The 22030-nt window shown below is 35.9% G+C and overlaps 1 protein-coding gene across 9 annotated transcripts in view; it reads left to right on the forward strand.

The window, feature by feature from the left end:
* Positions 1-22030, forward strand: part of FBXL4 (F-box and leucine rich repeat protein 4) — a 62460-nt gene that overhangs the window by 17288 nt on the left and 23142 nt on the right. For all 9 annotated transcript variants that reach the window (XM_082049214.1, XM_082049211.1, XM_082049210.1 and 6 more), the window contains 2 exons: positions 6180-6424; positions 16927-17140. In XM_082049214.1, coding sequence (XP_081905340.1) covers positions 6180-6424; positions 16927-17140 — 459 coding nt within the window. The remainder of the gene's footprint in view (positions 1-6179; positions 6425-16926; positions 17141-22030) is intronic.

Genomic DNA, 22030 nt, shown 5'->3' on the forward strand with positions numbered 1-22030 from the left:
TATTTAATATATTTTACTGTCAGTGCTTGTATACCAGTACTGAAGAAAATACTTTGCATATGCAAAGGTGCAGCTGTTTCCAGGACATCTTAAAAAGTGTATGAAAATATGTTGGTTTTAGTCATTCAAAGAAATTAATTGTAGAGAAAACTGGATTCAAATCTAGGAAGTCTTGTTTGAAAAGGCTGGATAAATTGTTTTGTAATATAGTAGTTTACCAGAGAGATTAATCAATCTCTTTTCTGTTCCATGTGATATTAAGTTTATAAATTAGGAAGTATTTGTGTAGTCCTGTTACTCTTATGAACTTCTGCCTCCATGTACTGTATTGTGCTTTTCTGCCTTCCTGTTTGTGTACCAGCTTCCTTTTTTATCCATTTTTTAACATGTTTGGTTTCATGAATGGATTTATATGGTCTGCCAATACCAAGCACATTTTTTTTTCTTCTCCTTTGATTTAAAGAAACTGAAAATACAGATGGAATATTTATCAGGAAAAACTACAAAGCACTATTTCTGGGATGGTTTGTGACAGCAGAAATCCCGGTCTCTTACTTTCTTGGTCCAGCTGGAAGGTGTGGGTATCAGAACAGCAAAAATGTTGTACTTTATAGTATGATGTTTTTTTAGCACCTCAGATATGGGAATGGTACTCTGCATGCTGTCTTCAAGACTGACAAGTGTCAGATTTTTCTGGAAAGTGTTTGAACCTTATAATGATGAAGTAAGGCAAATGCAACTCCTTTCACTTTTGATACATGAAAAATTGTATCTTTTTATCCATTCATGTTGATTGTGAACGTCTAACTGTCCTTAGTCTTCATACACATGCCTATACCTTGTTTGAGCTGTTTCAGGCTGCTTCCTGCTACCCTCTGTAATTCATATACAGGTGGAATGGTCTTCTGTGCTAATTTTAAAGGAGGCAACAATTCCTCCAGCCTTTGTTTTGCTTTCGTTGTCTTTCTGAAGACATCCTTTCATAGACTGTGTTGCTCTTCAAAGTGGCTTTGCTGCAGTGTGAGCTCTAAAAACATTGTAAGAGTCTAGATTGCTCCTGTCAACGGAGAGAAAAATTCTCGCCTCCTGGGGCACAGGCTTCCTTAGAAGAAAGTGTGAAATCTTGGATGAACTAGAATTTTCCTTCCCTGCTCATAGACAGTGTTAAAACATCATAATAGCTGTGAAGTACGTGTACTATCATCTGTTATCCAGAATTACCTTAAAAACGAGGAAGGATTTTTTGGGAGACACTTCACATCCCCGTCTTTTTTTCCAGTTATCTTTGACTAACCTGTGCTGCTTGTAAAGTGGAAGGAATAAGGCCTTGGTCTTAGTTGGCTTTGCAGGAATGTTTGAGACCTGAAGGCCTGAATAAGTTAAAAGCCTTTGAGAAAGGTGAGGAGTACTTGCCACAGCATAGCTGTTGTGCAGTTTGAGACTCATGCTTCAGGTACCAAGAACCTAACTTTTGTTCTTCAGAGAAGACAGTTTGGAGAAGTCCTGCATTCTGCAGTCCAAAAAAAAAATTATATATATTGTGTTATAAAAAGATATAAATGACATCTTTGTCATTCCTTGAAGCCAATTTTTCCTACAGCTGCCTGCAAGATTTATGGGCTGTTCATGTCTACTGGGGAAGTGAATTTCACCGCTAAATGTGGATTTGGCATCTATGTTCCAGGAAAACGGATCTCAAAAGCAAGATCTGCATCCCTTAAATTATATTAATACTTAGGCGAGTCAGAGCAATAACCAGGAGCATTTTTAAGTGTCATACACTTTTCTTTCCCTCACCAGTAAACTTCTTGCATCTTTCCAGAACAAATATTTGTAGGCTTTCAGATAATCTGCAAGGTTTTATGCCTCTCTTTCGAAAGAGAAACTCATGAGGGTCTTAAAAGCTGTCTTAACAGCCTTTAACCATATGGCACAAGGTTCCCTTCAGTTATTGGTGAATATACTGGTAGTTGCTGTAGCAGACTGGGCTATGAACAATGGCACATGGAGAAGATCTCTCAAGCTTTAGTCCTCCTGGAATCTTGATTAACTGATTGGGCAGTGTGTCACTAAGATCCTTTCCTGTTCTTTGATTCAAGAAGGGGTTTAAAACCATTACAGCCTTTCGTTGTTGAGAGGATCAGAGCCTTTAACCTGGTAAAATAAAGCCTTCTCTGCTAAAGCATGTTATATAAGTAAAGAGACTTAAATGATTGGGTTTTATGAAACAGTTGCAAGATCCATTTTTCATATGTTCATGTGCACTATTAAATGTGTATGCATTTGCTGGTGCAAGCTATATGATCATGGAATTAGGGACTACGCTGAGGAATGTCAAAAGCCCTAGGATATGATCTTCTTCCTGTTTTCTCTCTTTGCCTTTTTGTGCACATATGCTTTGTCCTTTATCTGAGTATGTCTTAGCATCAATTCTAATTAATAAGAGTCTAAACTGTGGCAGCTCTAGCTGCAGAATGAAAAAATTGCAAGTCATTCATTTGCGTGTTTCTGAATGCATGGTTTGCATAGACCAATGTATTTTCATATTGGAGGCACTCATGTTGAAGAACTGAAAGAGTAAATTTGTAGGAAGTGCAGATATTCTAGGTTTGATCGATATCCAAGCATTATTTTCTGACCAAATCAAGTTCTGTATTATTGTGCTCTAGCCACAGAAAGTATTTTATTGGGTACAACTGGTTATTGCTTGCTGTTATGCAGCAAAGAAACTTAAAAAGCTAGAGAAACTTTTTGGTAGGTAGGTACTATTAGGAGCTACACCATTAGTAAAGTTTTAGCCCATGTATTGGAGAGTGTGATGGAGATCCTATCTGAGCTGATAAGTGAACTTCTGCAGTGGGAGATGTATCTGTTTTTTTTAAGATGTTATTTTTTTTAAATTCATAATTCAAAATATATGTGTATATGTAAGGTGCTGCAACTGAGAACTATGGTGATAAAACACATGTGGATCAGGTATGAATCAGGACCTTTCTTTATGCAAACAGCACACAATGAATTTGTACACTGTTGTTTATTGAACTGTGAAGAACTATGATTTGGAAACCTCCAGTTTTTGGAGGTTTTCACTGTAGTGAGTGTTGATCCCACCACATCTCTGAAGCTGATACATGCCATGTTTGCCCTAGAAATGAGAGAGAAATACTTTTGTACCTTTGGGCCATCATAGCCTAGGAACGTGGTCAGTGTTGTATAAATTATATTTTGTTTTCCTCTTTGCACTCCTTTGTGTTGTGTTTTTTTTTCAATAATCTTTGTTTTTACTGATTGATTTATACAAAAGCGTGAAACAATAATGATTGCCATACTTTTTCATAAATGCAGAGTAAAACCAGTTGTTTGTGAGAAACTGTTACAAAATTAGTTTTGAAAGCAGATACTCTATTCTGCAGAATTCTCGGATCCAACATGAACACAACATAGCACAATGCAGCACATCATGTCACATACTCATTATGATATCAAATTGTACTTTATGCTAGGATACACATACATAAAAAGTGGATTTCTGACAGACAGACACCAGACTCCACACTAACAGGGATTAATGGTAATTAGCCTGTAGGTGTGGAACCTGTTACCTTTGTTTAATCAGAAGTCAAAAACAGTACTTTATATCTTAATGTTGTAGTAGTGATGTTTCATTATATTTTTTCATTTGAGATATTATGAAGTAGCATAATGTCACTAAAAAATAAAGAAGGATTATTTTTCCTGATTAAGACATTCATGTGGTAAAAGATTTCATCTCAGGTGGGGAAGGGTCGCAACATCCTGTATGTTATGAAATACTCATTGAAGTGATCAGTTAGTGTAAAGGGACATCGGTGAGGCATTCATAGCTTCATTCAGCATTATCTTTACTGCTCAGAAGTTACAAAATCACTTTTTTTCCATTGAAGAAAATTTACTTTGCTTTATTTTTATCAGACATTATTATGCTACATTAATTGTAGACATAAATTTAGCTAACTCTGCAGCCTTTGCTGAGCTCTCTGCTCTAGAAAACTTACTAAATGACCATGGGAAAAATCTGAGGGAAAAGACGTTGATAAGATAGATATTTAGGTGGCTTACAGAATGTGAAATAGCTGAAAGATTGCAAAATAATTGAAGCTGTCTTTCAGAATACTGAAAACTATCTGAAGTGAATTGATGGTCTTAGAAGAAGAGATATGTATTTAGGCATCTACTATTAGAGTGACAAACAAAACTGTTAAGCAATTTTTAAGCTGAAGGATGGGCCTGAGCTGAGCAAAAATCAAGGCATTAACTTGAGATTATGTCTATGCTAGCTCCTAGTTTGTTTGCTCTGTCAGAGATACCAAAATGCCAACAACCTAAAGGTCAGTTGGGAGCAGACTTGATTGATTATAATAACAATAGCTATTATATATGCATGTATATTTTGTATACATATTGCCACCACATTGAAATGTCTGCACAGATCCCATGCATCAAGCTGAGGTAGGAGCTCCAGGCACCTGCATAGGCAAAATCCTGGGCTGTTCTTGGGGAGAAGGGATGAGGGGAGGCCTGGCATCTGGCTTGAAGGAAACTGCAGTATATGCAAACACTGTGTTTTGGCTTTGGAGTTGAAGTTATATTTCTTTTGAAGAGTGGTAGATAGTGTTTGAAATCCACATACTAAATCTGGAGCTGAGTAGGAAGTAACATTTTTCATTTTGCAGGAAGTTGGATTGTTTTCTTACTTCTTCTCTTCCAAAAATGAAGGGGGGAAGAGGGGAGGTGGAAGCGAGCTGCATAATAAACTGGTGCATTGGAAGTACAATCTGTTTGGATCTCATGAAAAGCTTCGTTTTCATTTTATGTCAAGCATTTTATTCAGATTTTTGTTGTGTTTTTTTTTTTTTTTTTCCCTATGAATCCTTTTAAGACATAAAAATGAAACATTATGGTATTTTGAAAGGGCCACAGGACTCTCTTCAGTTTAAGCTGTTTTCTGGGGTTTTTTTAGTTCTGGTGGTTTTTTGTTGTTATTTTTAGGGGTTTTTTTGTTTACACTGATTCATTTCAGTGAGTTGTTGTTTCCCACCCTGCTTGAAAGCGCTTAGTCAATTTTAGTTATATAAGTTGAGCGTGGGTACTTATAGCTGCTAAAGACAGCTCTGGTAAAATAAACATTAATTTTTCAATTTAATTTTTCAAGTGCATTTTTATTCTGTTTTTAAGCTAAAGGAGTGGTGGGGTTCTGTTGTTGTTGTTGTTGTTTGTGTTTTGTTGTTTATGTTTTGGTTTTAGCATTTCTGTTATTTCCTAAAGTGAGTATTTACGTATCTGTGTGTGTTGGGTCTTCCTTTAGAAAGGAAAACAGCATAATAGGAGATGGGGGATATTTCTTAATTTCTGGGTATGAAATAAGTTATTATGAAAACATATATAGTGGTACTAGTCAGAAGGGCTGGTGGTTATTCTGAAGCTGAGATAATTCAATCTGGTAAAGGTAAAAAGAGGTTTTTTGCCTTTCAGATTTGATTCTGACATAGAGCAAAAATGCTCTTGAAGTATTACAGCAAGAAAGAAATTACTTCATAAAAGGAGATCTGAATATGTTGAATTTTTTACTTGGTTGCAAGCTCCAATATGGATGGGAGAAGGCATAATGTAGAAGACAAAACACTGATTTTTAAAGCAGGAAGCAGATAAATAAATCTGAAATCAGTTCAGTTTGTGGCAAAACTGGGACATGGTGTAGGTTTCTCCTGTACTCTGCAAATTCACTGCCATCTTAAAAACCGGATCCAGAGAAGGAGGAAGATGCCAATTCAGTGTTCTGATCAACGGTGGTGCAGACACTGTGAAGGGAAATATGTAAACACAGTGTTTACGTATATATCACTGTTTAAATTAGCATGGGTAAAGAAACTTCTAATTTGAAAGCTTCCTGTCACTTTCATATGCTGATCTGCTTTTTCCTTTCTTGTTTAATATGTTGTCAAATTGAGAAGGAAGCGCAGTCCTTTTTAATAGTTAATCAATGATTTATTCGAGAAGTTACTTCTAAGTTAAAGAATTTACTTTTCTTTGAAGTTAGAACATCTTTTCTTATTCCTTTGCAGTTTCTCCCCTAACATTTCAAGTGCTGTATGACCATCTGTGTTGTTTGTGTTTTTTTTTTTTTTCTATTTTTAATATAGCTTATCCAGTTGATTTTGAGTCACCTTACAGTACCAGACCTCTGCAGACTAGCACAAACTTGTAAGCTACTCTATCAACATTGCTGTGACCCTCTGCAGTACATTCATCTCAGTTTACAACCTTACTGGGCAAGGATTAATGACACATCTCTGGAATACCTACAGTCTCGCTGCACTCTCATCCAGTGGCTGAATTTATCTTGGACTGGAAACAGGGGAGCCATCTCTGTTTCTGGATTTAGCAGGTCAGTGCTAAACATACACAAGTATTTTGACAAGCTCTGTTTGCGAAGCAGCTACACGGTAGTTTCACTAAGTATTTGAAACCTTATTAAGAGGTGAGAAATGTCTTTTATTTCCTATAAAGGGTGTGATTGTTATGATGTAGAAAAATAAATAATTTTTTAAAAATAATTTAAAAACCCTAACAACTAAGCCAGTAAGTGATACTAGATATAGCAGCAGAAGCCTGTTTCAGTATGTAGCATCTGCATGTGCCAAACTGCCTGTGGCTGAAAGGCTCCTTCCAGGGGGAGCAGTGTTTTACTTTCTCCTGGGCTTCTGAAAGACTCCACTAGAACCGACCTGGCAAAATTCTGTCTCACGAAGACAACGTCTGTAGTTGTTCTTCATACAGATGAGTCATCAGTGGGGCTGTGTTGGAGTGGCTGCATTAATACACTGATTACAGTGCATGCTTGCAAGTTATGGGCCCTAAGTAATCACTGGAGTGCAATGTAAATGCAAATATTTTCATAAAAATGATTTAAAACATTAGCCCTGTTGTGAAACAAGGGTTTTGTGTGTGCATCTTGCACTGAGCTGAAAATATGACTGTGCTGTAGGTCATTAAAATAGCAAATTTGCAGGGATTCTTCTCTGTATAATAGCCATATTCTTTGCTTTCTTAACATATCATTTCTTGCTTCTTTGCTCGTTTGCATTAGTTAAACAGCATCTACCAATGCATTTCATTTAAACAAAAATTGCTACTTCAACTAAGAGGTAATCAGCAATGGCAGGTGAAAGTAGAAATTGATTGATAAGGAACAGAAATGTTTAATGTATCTAAAAAAGTCATCCTAACTGTCATTTGTTTTCTGAATAAAAAGCTTAAATGAAGTCTTCAAACATTTTATTACCTTTGGTGCCTGGGTGCCTTCCCTGGGGAAGTAAAATAATTTAAAGAAATATTTTTGTCAAGATGGGAGTATCACTTCCTTTTTTCTTGACTTCCCAGTATAATCCAAGAGCCCTATGCTCTTTTGTGCTTGTTGGTAGAAAAAGGAGGTAAACATCAGCTAGTCATTGAATTGGGGTACAAACATTTCTCCTAAATTTGGATTTCATATTAGATACATTATGCAGAGGATAAATATGCAAGCTTAAATTGAGGATTCAACTCTGAAATCATGAAGTGTTTGCTTTCTGATGCTTAGCTATTAAATGTCTTTTGAAAAGTTTAAGTATGTGCATCTTCGTGGCAATTTTTTTTAAAGTTTAATGATTTTTTTGGAACATGTAGTACTGGTAAAAGTTTTGTACTCTCAAAAGTAATGAACATCTAAATTCAGAGAATGATAAACTTTGCAGTTTTGTTTTTTCTCATTTCCAGTTAGTTGGAAAAGGCTTTGTTGCTCATGACTTTTTTTTTTTTTTTAACTTCAGTGCTGAACTAAGAGCACCACTAGTAGTTAGCATTTCTAAAATAATAAATATTAATTGTTTGACTAATAATAAATCTGTGAATAAACATGATCAATTTATATTTATTATAATGGGTGATTAATTTTAACAAGGGGATAGTGTTCTTGGACATTGATACAATTGTGACGTTATCTGTATTTCTAGGAAAAGGTGTTTCTTGGAAGAGATATACACAGTATGGGAATAGGAGATGCAGTTCAATTGTAAATTTTTGAAACAAAGTTGTAAGCTAAATGATTTTCAGGTCTGACTTCTGCTCAGAATTTTCACCTCTGAATCAAAAATTCTCCACTGTAACTACATCTGGTTTTGAAAGTTTTCTTAATGTAGAAATAATTTTGCAATGGCTTGTTCTGTGGAAGTGTGTCCTCTAGTAGAATTTCCAAACGCAAATTTTCCTTTTTATATTCTTCATCAGCATGTCTGTTAAATTTGCTGACCTTCAGGAAAGGAAAATTTGCTTCTCATGTGCTATGGAAGCATCTATTAATATAAAAGACTTATTAGAACACCACTTGCTTTTTGAAGGCATTAACATAACTTTCTCCAAAAAAGTAGCTTCCTGGTAAGAGATGCTGTTCCTCAAAGGAGAAATCCGTCAAGTAATGTTTTAGTTCTGTTGCCCTGGCTTTTGTTTAGAAACCACCACCATGTGGGTGGTGCAGCATCCAGGACACGTAGTGGTGACCTACCACAGTTTCTCCTTTTGAACTTCCAAGTGTTCCTCACCAAGCCTGAATTTTGGGAGATACTATGTGAAACAGTTTCCAAAGAATTGAGATACTTTGATTTTCCTAGGAATTCTGTTTCACACTTAAATTTTCTTTCTAGTTTACTCTTCGGGAATATGGGTATTACAGAGGAGGTTCTCAGTTGGCTGGAGAGAGCGTGTTGCTGCTTTTATCAGTTACCTGCTGATGTTAACTGTTGATAAAAACTTAATTGAATTTTCAGACTGTAATTGTCCTTTGCAGAAATTAAATACTTAGGTGTAACAGTAAAAGATGTGTACCTCTACATTTATTAGTGTAAAATCTTCTCTTACTGCCTACTGTGTGAATATTTCTGAATCAGTTTGTTGGTTTCTCTTTATCTTGCTCTATTTGCCTCCCTCTCTGGTGTTGGTGTTCTCTATTTCTTTCTGCTATTGAAATTTTTAAATAAGGCAGTGAGCTGTACCTATAGAATACCAAGCTGCATATTTTATTTTGGATTTAATTGTTGAAAAATATCTTCTTGTAACTTGAGGCTGAGTTGAAATGAGCCTAAATTGCCTATGCCAATACCTCAAGTTTATAAATATTGTGATAAGTTACTGCATAACTGACCATGAATGGCTGTCAAGCCAACTACTTGGAGGTATAGAAAATTCTTCCAAGAAGTTGTAACAATTGGAAGGAATGCGTTATGCTGTTTTTATAAGGCCAACCTCTATTTGTCAGTTCCAGGTGAAAAAAAACACATTATTTGCTAAATGAAATTTGTACATAACTTCACAAACAGTACAAACTGATGCAGTACAGAAGCAGCAAAATGCTAAAACCAGAATACCTTATTCTCATAGATAATGGCATTTCACTTTTATAGGGCCCATTTTTAATTTTGTTTTCTTTATTTTTTTGCACTTTTCTCAGAATTTTATGTTATAGTTGGCACTGTTCAATTATAAACTGGTAGAGTTAGTTTCATTCTTATAATTGTATAGTTTATGTTATGATTTCTGCAGTTCAGGGCATGTTTAAATGTTACTCTTGCTCGAATTTTATTTTGGCAAATATCTTTCAAAATTGTTTTTATCTGTAGTTTCCTACAACAGTCTTAAAAGGAGTAGCTTGTGTAAATTTGTGTGTTGCTTTAAAAGGTTCATATAGACATGATTGTAAGAAGTAGTTGAAAAAATATATTTTCTTGCAAAAATATATTAAAGTAGAAAATTTGTAAAGAGTAATTTAAAGAAATGTGACTGAAGCAGATACTGTATTATCATGAGATGATAGAATGCTTCAGGCATATGAACATCCTGAGGCAAAGCTGAAGGTATTTTAAGTTATTGATAACATCTACTCCTTAGGGCTAAAAACGGCTATCATAAAGTTTTCATTTCAGCATATAATATAAATTAACTAAACTTTATCATTGAGATTGAACTAAAAAGTATCCAGCAGAGCAAAAGGCAAATTCAATGAGTATCAGAGCAGTCTCAGGTGTCTAGAATGCAAATAAACAAAGATTTCCCAGCAAGCGTTGCCTAAGCAGCACTACATTTCTCCTGGCATTAGAGATGTGGTGAATTTCTTCATGCCAGGGGAATATCAGCTCGGGAGGGTAAGACCTATATAGGAAAAGTGAGGCAAGTTGACTGGAGGTATACTAAATATCGAGATGATGAATAAATGCTCTGAGGTTTACACAGCTCAAGGACAATGACGGTTTAAAAAATGAGTTCTGCATGCAGATTTCCTTGTGTCACTGATAATGTCATTAGATTGTTTAAACTCTTTTGCTTTAAATATCTGAGGTATAAGGATTTTATTTCTGACATTTTATACTGTGAAAATGAATTAATAGTGTTTTATTTTCAGGTTGGTGATGCAGTGTTTGCATGTCAAGCACATCCAGGAGTATTTCTATAACAATTTTGTTGCTGTTAACATTTGAAGGCTTTAGTTGCTGTTTAATAGAGGTGTATTTTGACAAGGTTTAGCTCGGTGAGGCTTTGCAACGAATCAAACTAGCGGGAAGGTCGGAGAAGTTACTGAAACATGCATCAAAAGACTCAGTCACAGAAAATAGGAGTAATGTGTGATGTGACAGGGATTCTTAATTTAAAAATCACATCTGTCTCTTTTTTTAAATTTCCTTTTTTTTAGTAAAGCCTAGGGTTCCTGTAAATTCGGTTAACTAATGTTTGTTTTGCATGTTTTTATTGAAATAGTTTAATCTGTGTTGAGAAAAGCACAAGATCAAGGTACTTAACATTCTCCGTACTTGCATGCAATGTTTTAAGGTTTCCTGACCAAAAAAAAAAACCAACAACCAAAAAGTTTAATACATTCTAGAGTAGAAAATAACATGGTAAAAATTAGAATGTTTTAGAGCAAAGGAAGGTGGCCTCATTTTAAAAACAAAATTATGTTACTCAGTCTCACTCTTTTGTGTGCATGCTCAGATGCACCAAGACAACTGATACGTGTCCAAACCATTCTGCCCAGTGTGTAGTCTCAGCATTCTGTGCCACCTCCATCCTTCGTGTCCCAATCTGCATGTCCTGAGAAACTGCACATTCAGTGATCTTGATGACCTGCTAATCTAACTTCCATGGACACACACTGCACTACCAGCCCTCATGTTGCCATTTATTCTTTCTCATCCTTCTGCACCTGTGTGTACCCGTTTGTTCTCCAGTCATACCAGTCTGAACACCTTTATGACAGTTTTCTGTACTATATGCTGCTGCTGTTGTGTAACGCAGCAGTCCGGAAAGGAAAAACATCATGGTGAGTATAAAAATATCTGGACATGACTTTAAGAAATATGTTAATGTAATTCCACAAGCCAGATCTAATTTTTTAAAATTACATAAGTAAATTTGTCAAAATTTCTTTAGGTCCTCAGATCTCTGCTGTAAGGCTGGTGTAACATGTTATGATCCAGAGTCAATTAGGCACTTGGAATTTTTTATATTAATTGCACTATTAATGCAAAGACCATGATCCCAGAAGTTGGTTTCTGCTGATGAATGGAAGTATCAAAAGCCCTCATGAAAAATGCAGTCACCACAACTTTGGAAACTACCTAAAGCAGAATACAACTCAGTGACTGAAAGGAGAAGGAAAGTGCTTTGTTTGGGGGAAGAAAATGGAAAAGTGCATGAGGTTTAAACTTGCATAGCATGTTAGATGTTGTTTTTGTTCAAATATGTAAGCCTCCTGTGTAAAGTAAGTAAACAGTCTCCTTCATTATGAAGACTGAAGCAAAAGTAGAAGATTTTAGAACAGCAGACGATAGAATCTGCCAGGGATACAGGAATGGTACCTCTGGTGTGACCTTGGATTAAATGCAAGACTGTAACTGCAAGACAGGTTGGGATTTAGAAGTCCTCTGCCAAGTCTCTGTGAGTAATAATATTAATAGAACTACAGTAAGAAAGAAAAGACCTCAAGATGAGGAAGAATAAAATCCAAGTGGTTGTTTTTTTTTCTTTGGGTTTTTTGTTTGGTTTTGGTTTGTTGTGGGTTTTTTTGACAGTATTGTTGCCAGGCATCAGGGTCTGGAAAGCAGGAGACCTGAGTAGCCAGAGTGAGTGTGTAATAGACTTGAAGCAAATTGCAGTGGTTGTTTTAATGAAATATTGCTTCAAGAAGGGCTGGGCAAATGGGGCAATGTTATATCTCTCAAGTAATGGAGTTAACATCCCTAATTTGGATGCTAGTATAAGGTAACACTACAATAGAAAGTGCTAAAGAAAAAAAATCTATCCAACCCTATGTCATTAATAAATGGATATTGCTCTTTTTTTCCTCCCACCCTTGGACACCAGATTCGGTGGTTTACATGTCAATGATCATAAAATGAGCACCTATGATTTTCATTGAAAATAGATTGGGTAAAATCAGCACGACTGAAACCTGTTGAGATAATTGTCCTAAAGAAATATAAAACTTGGAATATAAAACTAATTGTGTTTAGGAAGAATGGGTACATGAGAAAGAACTGGACTGTGACCCCCTACTTGTAAAGTTTTCAGTAACTTTGAGCCATGGGCTATGAAGTAAGTGAGGATCATTATGCTAACAGTGACGTGGAGATTTTGTATCCAGTGCAATTCTATTAGAAACTACTGGAACAAATGTGATGTAAAAGAACACTGGAACAGGCTACCCAGGGAGGTTGTGGAGTCTCCTACTCTGAAGACATTCAAAACCCGCCTGGACGCCTTCCTGTGTAACCTCATCTAAGTGTTCCTGCTCCGGCAGGGGGATTGGACTAGATGATCTTTTGACGTCCCTTCCAGTTCCTAACATTCTGTGATTCTGTGTGTTCAGTACCCTCATAAGCATATGTCTAAAGTTGTTCTGAGGATTTTGTTTGGGAGGTCTTCTGCAGCCAGCTCTGACATGAGGGGCACTGTCTCTTGTACCTTGATATTTGAATTTTGGAGGCTCATGGGATATGCTTATGATACAGACACGAATTACAAGATTGGAAGCTGTTAGTAGACTGTGTCCCCACGATCATGATGCATTTAACATCAGCATCAGCAAATGGCATCCTAACTGCTAATAACCATATTTGATGTTTCAGAAGAATTTCACTAGGACTAACTTTCCAAAAGCTGAAACTGAAGGGGGGAGAAATAAGCAGCAGTTCTTGAGAGCAGGCAGAAGGGGGTAGAAAGTGATTTTAAAAAAAATAAAAAATAAAAAACAAAACAAAAATCCCAAACCAAACAAAAAACAACCACTACCACCCCCTGCTCACTGTGCCACCCCCCCAAAAAAAAAAAAAATCCTAAACAACAAACACACAAAAACAAACAAAAAAACACCGCTAAAATACTGTAGTCTAGAATGAGGATGAAATTAAGAGAGAAAGACCCAGTGTGGTGTCTAGCAAAATAAATGTACATGTTCACGTTATTCTAGGTTTAGTCAGTCATATTTCATAACAAACATGAAGGGATAAAGGGAAATAACTTCAAAAATTTTGTGTAGAAAATATTGATAATAAAAGCAAAACTAAAGGGATGGATGACTGTGCAGAAAGGAGGACAGACTAAAAACAGGAACCGGTCAGTCCTTGGTGATTAAAGGAAAGATATGTGGAGAAATGTTGATTTGAGTAGAAGGTGCTTTTTGGAAGGTGTTTGTTTTCAAATGATCCAAGTCAGAGCCAGGTATCCAGTGTCAAGTCTCAGAAGTATGAAGACAATATTCTGAAAGTGTGAGACCCCACGTTCTACCTTGTCATATAGCTTTGCAGCTCCTTGTAGAAAGCCGTTAACAGGCTGCTCAGGATGGAGGTTTTTGTTAAGTGCAAACAAAGGTTGAGGTGCCTGGATCCTTCAGAGAACTCTACAGTTCTGCCTCATGTTCTCCACCCTGTGCTGGTTGGTGACTTCTGCAAATTCCTCCTCCTGTTTATCTTTTTACTTCATGCCTGCCAGCTCATTCTTGTTACCCCACTGTGTGTCACTTATCTCCCTTGCCTTTCTGTTTAATGTCTCCTAAATAACATTTTCCAAAAAGGCAGCAAAGCCATGAAGTGCCGTGCTTGTTGCTATCACTGTGTTTTCTCTGCCTGTGTGTTTCAAGTGTAATGAATTTAAATGAAAAGTTAGGAGAATAATAACTCCTCTATCTGGTGAGCCTGGAGTTCTTCTCCAAGTCTGGGGATTTAAATGAGTGTTTCCCTGACCTGGTAATGTTAACTTCTAATGGTCCTAGAAGGAGAAAAACATTGATCTGTACCAGCATTTGTAACAGCCAAGCCCTGCTAAATTATACGGCAGTTAACATAACATCCATTATTGTAATGGAGTAATTCATAAAATATTTATCCGTTAGCAAATTAAAAGCTAGAGGTATAATAAGTGGCGATTGACAAGGTTTTATGGAAAATATCACCATTCAAACAAACCTGATAATTTGTTGATGAAAGAAGCTGTGTGAATATTGTTAAAGCACTCATTAAATAGAGGAATTGGCTAATTGGTAATCAGCAATGAATCCATATGTCTCTACTCTGATTTCCAGGGGATTTCCATCCTGTATTTCTCTGTGGCAGCATTGAACTCTATTGCTAGCCTAAAATAGCAGTCTCATGTTTAAATACCTGATGCTAGTTGTTGTGAATTGTTGTGTCACTTCAGCTCTGACACTCCCAGAAGGTGGTTTACTGGACTAGGTGAATTCACTGTATCCAGTATGAAAACAGCAAATAAGTGCTTGATACTTGATAAACTCTGATTTTTACAAGCTAAAATAGATTCTAAGGAGAGACTGCAGTGTTAGACACAAGTAGTGGAAGAGGAGATTTTAAGGCCGTACTTAGCAGAACCCCTGGGTCTTATGTCCCCCCCTTTCATGTCTCAGACCCTCTCTTTGTTTCTGTTTGCATAGGCTCATAGAAATGGTGGATGTTAGGGATCTCTGAAGGTCGTCTACTCCAAGCTCCCACTTGAAGTGCCAGTGTCCCCAGCACTAGATCAGGTCAGTCAAGGTTCCAGGTGACTCTTGGAAACCTCCAGAGATGGAGATGCCAGGGTGGCATCTGTATTGCATAGGATCTGTGTAATCAAACTAAAGCTGTGTAATGTGCAAGATGGAAAGAGATAAAAGGAGTAAACAAAGGTGATGATGAATGGCAAGTATGACTTGAGTGAGTAATGAAAAAAATAAGGAAAGGAAAAGGTTTGAAAGCTTGGATCTTGAAAGATGAGCTTTAACTCCTGCACTACTGTTAGTGTCATTGAGGAATGCCTACCCAAATGTGCCTGCTTTTGAGACCAGCAGCTCTTTCATCCAAAGTTTCAGCAGGAGCAAAGGCTTGGGAAGGCTAGTACCTGTTCAGTTGTAGCAGCAGGAGTTTTTGTGCAAGCAGAAGTGTCATGTCTCTCTGGCATTTCTCTTGCATCAGTTAAAACCCCAAAGTAATACTTAATTTGCAGTGAAAGTGCAGAACATAAAGCTGCTTTGTTTGCATGAAGTTTTTTTGTAGAACAGAGCTGGTAATAGACCAGATCAGAATATTTGTTATGAGAAACCAATTCATGCTCTATCCCAAGTAGCTCTGTGATTCTTGGAAGTAAAAAAGGCGACTCTTTGCAATTCGTTGGTTAGGAACTTAGGTTTTTTTCTACTGGATAAACTTAAAGTATAACAAAATCACTGCAAACGTGTGGGGTTTTTTTCCTATTAAATACCAAACTTACAAGCTTAGTGATTGATTCACAGTTTGAAGGTTATCTTTGCAATAAAAAGGGACATAAGCTTTTGTGTTTTTAATTAAAGCTTGGATTAGATATAATAGAGCTTGAGTTTCTGACACGAGATCTCTGACAGGTGTAATTCATGCAGAGACCATCAAAGTTTCTAAATTTTGGATATTTTGTCTTCTAGTGTCTTAAATTTTTATAATTCAAATGAAAGTAATGGGAAATAGTCCTCAGGAATCTCATGTATGAGAACAACTACAAAGTGTTGATTTTGACTCACTTGGTAATGAAAGGAATGAGAAGTTTTTCTGAAAGTCTTAAAATAATATCCTGGATATTTAATCCATTTAAAAGTATTTGTTTAACCTCATTTTTGCATTTGCAGATTTTTCTGAGATAAATATGAAATTATTGGTGGAAACTTGCAGACCATTGTCAAAGTTGGCTTTGGGACTGTTTAAAAGTATTTCAGACATCATCTGTGTGGTACTTTGCTCCATTGGCTCAGAGTAAATGGCAAGAAGGAAGCATGTTCCAACTTTTTAAACCAATACAGAGTTTTCAAGACTTGTTAATTTAATAAGAAGCCCACACTCTACCAATCTCACTCCCAGTGATTCTTTTGCAATTTGTTTTCAAGACAGAATGGCTTTTTAAGGCTGTTTAGTAACATTAGTCTCCTTATGCCATGTATAACATTATATAGCCTTCTGCATTTTTTATAAGGTATGTAGTCAAATACACCTTTGTACAAACTGTAGAATGTCTGTGTTATGTCCAGTATCACATTAATGTCAGTGAAACAGACTTGACTCTCAGGCTGCCTTTGGTTTTTGAATATTGCTCTCTGACTCAAAACCTAATTGGTTTGGTCTCTTCTGGAATTGTATAGATTTGATTCAGAAATAACTTCTTCAGAGTGATGATGATTAATTTAGTTAATCATGTTTTCTGTTAATTAACTGAGGTCACATAAGAGCTGTGGTCTGTAAACTTTTCGTTTAAAGGAGCTGTTTTTTGGTTTGCGTGCTTAAGGTTTTGACAGTATTCAGACTCTCATCTGAAAGTACGTTTGTTTTTCACTTAAAATATGTTTTTTTACAGGTTCTTGAAAGTTTGTGGCTCTGAACTAGTACGTCTTGAGTTGTCTTGTGGCCATTTCCTCAATGAAACATGTTTGGAGGTCATCACTGAAATGTGTCCAAATCTTCAGGAGTTAAATCTCTCATCATGTGATAAAATACCACCTCAGGCTTTCAACCACATAGCCAAAGTGGGCAACCTAAAGCGTCTCATTCTCTACCGAACAAAAGTGGAGGTAGGAACAAGTATTTTTTTAATCTTTGCAATAAAGACTTTCAATCTTGGTAAAGTTGTTTGTTTGTTTGTTTTTCATTAATGAAGAAGAATTTTGCCTGTAAATTCAGAAGCAAATCAAGACAATTCAAAGGTAGTTTCAAGAAACATAGGTTTTTTTAAATTTTCAAAATAGCTTCTGGATTTAATGAAAATAAATTAAAAGCCTGCATGATTTAACTTGTGTGGAAGATTGGTGATTTTTCACTGGCTGTTTTAAACAATATAGTGAAATAATGAATGTGAAAGCTTTTCTCTTGATTTGAAGTATATTCCAGACAGACTGTATTTGGCAATGTAATTGGGAAATTACCCTATTTAGTAACCTGCTGTAATTATCAACATTTTCTCCTTTAGAAAGACTTACTAATTGCTATGTCCCTACTGTCTTTGTATATTATCAGTATTTGAGACATGGAACACATTTAAAAAAAATACTTTACAGTGTAAAAATTACTTCTTTATACAGTTACTCAGCTTCACAAATCAGGGTTGTTATTGTTTGCTGCAGCATATTTCCTACCTAAAACGGAATGGTTTTATATGCTACAGTTGAGAAGATCATCCTAGTTTACTACATTTTACAGATGTCGTATCCTAGTAATTTAGCAATTTGAATCCCAAGCAATTCCACTACTTCTTACTAGCTACATTACTCATGTATCACAACCTTGCTACTCTGTTGTACATGGAAGCTCTCACACTTGTGCTTTCTCTTGTTGAAAAAGCTACTCCTTAGTAGAGCTCCAAAATGAGGAGAAAACTGTCTCTGCAGTTTTTTCTTTCTAGCTTTTAGTTCTAAGATAAACATTTTCAGAAAAGTTTGATTGTGTGTGTTACTTTTACTTATGCTTTTGGTACATGGAAGTGAGGTTATGAGACTGGATTTTGTGGGGTGTTAAGCTGTAAGTGAATAGAAGAACTGAAGCTGGAACAGTAGGTTCTGTTTATGACATGTCTAAGGGGCATCTGAAGTTGTAGCACCTGATTTTGTTTATAAGCAGTTCACACTGAACACACATGCTACAAAGTTAGTTGCATCTTGTTGTCTTTTTTTGGGGGGGTGAATAATATGTATGTTTGTGTCCAGGGTCTAGCTAGCTGTCTGTAAGGGCAATTTGGTAATGAATGGTAATTAAATCAAAGGGTAGGCTACCTGCAATGATTGGCATTTGCTCTGGGGTAAGCAGCCAGTCACTATGAAGCCAGTGCCCCTTGGTAACTCATTAGTCTGTGTATGGAAGCAATTATGGTTTTCTTCAAACTTAAAAATAATTTGGTGAGCCTTGCTTTGAAGTGCCTTTTATAGAGAGCTCTGAGTCAGTACTTTGGGCTCATCTGTTCTGTTTGTCTCTTGCTAGACTTTCTGTAAATCTTGATAAATCTCCTTACCTCACTTTAAGTGTGTGGTCTGTACTTCACAAGGCTTTTTAAGATCTGAAAAAAAGATCATTGTATCAGAGGTAAAGATTGCATAACTTTATTTTTTTCTGCTGTTGACTGATCATCATCTGTTTGGTTCTACTCAGGTAACTTCTAAAGTTTGAGGCTTCATGTATGTAATAGTGCAGCAGCTGAGGTATACACTGAAAATGATTAGTAACTCTCAGTGCTCAGCTATCACTTTGCTGAACAGAACTTGAGATTAGACTGAACATAGGTGGTAAAGTTTTCCTGACTTTGAAGCCCTTAAATTGTGAAGATTTATATCTGCCTTTCATGTGTATCAACATGCATCTGCTTGTAGCCGACAAGAACATTCATTCATAATCAAGCTTCCTTAAGGCTGTGCTTCTGTTTTATACATCAGTATAAGCAAAAGGCACTGTTCCTAACAAACCATGGAAGAAAAATTTCCAGAAATCTAAATAGGTAAATGGGAGAGGATGGTTTTGTGTTACTTTTTAATATGAAGGATTAGAGTTACAAAGATCACAGATTTACAGAAATAACATTACCTCTCTCTCCATTAGCTTCCCTTAATGCAAACCTTTCTTTTTCTGTACAAAAGAGGCTGCTGTTCCTTCTGTACTCTTCAGCTGTTACAGAGTTGTTACGTAGTAACTGGTGTCTAGATGCAAAAAAGGTGGGATAGATAAATTAATCAAGCATGCTCTGGAGTGATTTAGACTTCTCTAAAACTTACTGAAGAATTGTAATATAGTAGTGTTCTTGTGTTTTTTTGGTTTTTTTTTTTTTTTGTTTCTTTGTTTCTTTGTTTTGTTTTGGGGTTTTTTGTTGTTTTTTTTTTTTTTTTTGTGAAATTTTTCCTACTACTGGTTCTTCATTGGTTCTTCAGTGTTGGAGCTTTTAAGAAACAAACAAGGGAACAAAGCTGATGTTTCATCAAGAGCTTGGTGTTGTATTGTTGCCAATTGGACCTGCTTGGAGAAAAGGTTCTGAGGCCATGAATCCACTAAGGAAAACTGCTAACTGATAACAAGTATGTGATTATTGAGAGAAAGTTAGTAGGAAGGTGAGAAGAACAGAGCTGATGAGTATTATGGTCCTCTGTAAAAGTCCTGTCTCAAAATCCAAAAAAAAAAACCAAAAGAAAACCTTATTTTTTTATTTTTTTTCTCCATGTAGGCCACTGTTTTCCTAAATGAATCAGTGTTTTGTTTTTTTTTTTTCCTTAAAAATAAACCAAAGAATGAACAAAGTAAAGTACCAAGTCTCTTGATCTGAATTTTCTTCTTCCATTGTATTCTATAATAGAATGAGAAAGGTCCGAGTCCTACCATAATTATCAATGTGTTGTCATTCTTTTGACAGATGGCATCCTTCTTCATCCTGTTTTAACCAACTTGATTCTAAAAATCAGGTGATATGCTTTTGATATTAGTGGGCATTTTGAGGTAATTACCAATATGTGAAGAGGGAATGAACATGCAGAGAACAAGTAGGTAAAAGGTTGGCCCAAAATGAGTTCTCTAATGGGGTATGGTAATTTTCTTTGTATCTTGCTGCACAATTAGAGGCAGTCACTGGAGTTGAAGCATAGTAAAATTAGATCTAATGAGGACTGGGACTACCTCTTATGCTTGTAAACACTGATGAATTTATTGTTATGGCTGATACAGGTAAACACTGAAGTTGAATGATTTAAGGGAAGTGATCATGTTTTTTAAAAGGGAAACACCGAAGAGAACAAGAAAAGCAAAACAGGACTTTTAAGAGTCCTCTCTGCATGTTATTTGTGATGGCAATGAAAAAGGAGTCATTTTCCTACCCCACAGTTGTCAACCTCGGTTGCAAATGCAGTGTTTTGTTAGGGGACGTTTGGGTAAATAGTACAACACGTTCTTTTGGTTGTGAATTTGGGCATGTGATTAAATAACATAGGATATGGTATGAGGATTCTCTATCCTTCTTGTCAGTATGTTGATAAAGCTGCTTGTGGTTTTGCATTATGCCGTTACGAAGTACAGCATTAATATCTAAATCAAAACAATGATATTTTGATTAAACAAACCCCAACTTATGTACCTGCCCAATATGTAGGATCTCCCTTCTCAGACTACATCTAGCAATACACTTTCCTTTTTTTTTAATGCTAAATTAAAAAAAAGAATTAAAAGAGAGGAAAATTGCTTTTAAGATTTAAAGTATTTGTTGTATTTTCTGTGATTATTATGACACTAATGGATGAATTCTGAGGATATACTCTGCGGTAAATTGACTGTTGTTAATGATTTTACCTGTTAGGTACAGAAAAACAGATTTTGAGGCAAATGCAAACTTAATAAAATTGACAACATCTTATGTAACATCTGAGCAATTGTTACGACAGTTTCTTGTTATTTTAGCTGTTTTCTTTGTATTGAAAAGTATTCCCATTGTCTTTGTAATCAGAGCTGCAAAGTGTACGTTTTTAGTGTAAGAGACAATTCTGGTGTTCTGCTACTTACTATCTCTGGCACCAAAAGCACTGCGTTGCTAGTTTGGAAGACGGCTGTACCATCTGGAGGAGTGTGTGGTCTTTGGTCCTAACCCTGCTGATTCTTAAGGCCATATATAATGATATTTCCTTGACTTACTGTGTACAAAATCAGTTTCAGACCACTGAAGAGAAGCTTCCAACACCCTTGAATTATTCCAGCCTCTGTGTTACAAGGAGGAAAGTACACTGACTTTCAGTAATTTGTTCCAGGACAAACAAGAAAGAAAAGAGGAAAAAAAAAATTGTTGTGCATCACTATATTCCTCTCTGCTAAATGCAGCTCATTTTTTCAGTGCTTTAAGTTTGTACTTGTTTGATTCTGTATATGCTTGAAATAATCTGTAACTTGCTTTGAGAAAGTAATCCCAACATTTGCTAAATCTAATTTCTGCTAGCACAAGACCACTAATTGTAGTTGTGGGATTTTTGTGGTGGTTTTGGTATTTGCTGATACATGACTCCTTAATGTTTATTCATTTGGAGTGTATTCACAGCATAATTTAAGCACTTCTTGGCATTGATACATATAAAGAATACAATGAACAATGAAGGTATTATTGCATACAGTAATTGGCAATGCACATCTTTATGGTTTGAGTATGAATATTATATTGATTTAATGATTATAATGAAGTATTCCATCCATATAAATAATGCAGCCAAAACTGTATTTTAAATAAAGCAAAGCCACAAGTACAGTGGGAGAATGTGACCATCTCCTTATTTCTGGGTGTAAATTTTAATGTAAGATTATGTATTTGATGTTGTGGGATGTTCTCAATTCTTTATAATGTGTGAATAAAAAGTTAAGTTTTTATTACAGTTATAATTGAAATACAAAATGAACTAAATTTAAATCAAATTACAATGGACAAAAGACTTTGTTTTGTCACATTTCAAAGCAAGCAT

The sequence above is a fragment of the Streptopelia decaocto genome (genome assembly GCF_964273445.1).
Source record: "Streptopelia decaocto genome assembly, chromosome: 3".
Taxonomy (NCBI): domain Eukaryota; kingdom Metazoa; phylum Chordata; class Aves; order Columbiformes; family Columbidae; genus Streptopelia; species Streptopelia decaocto.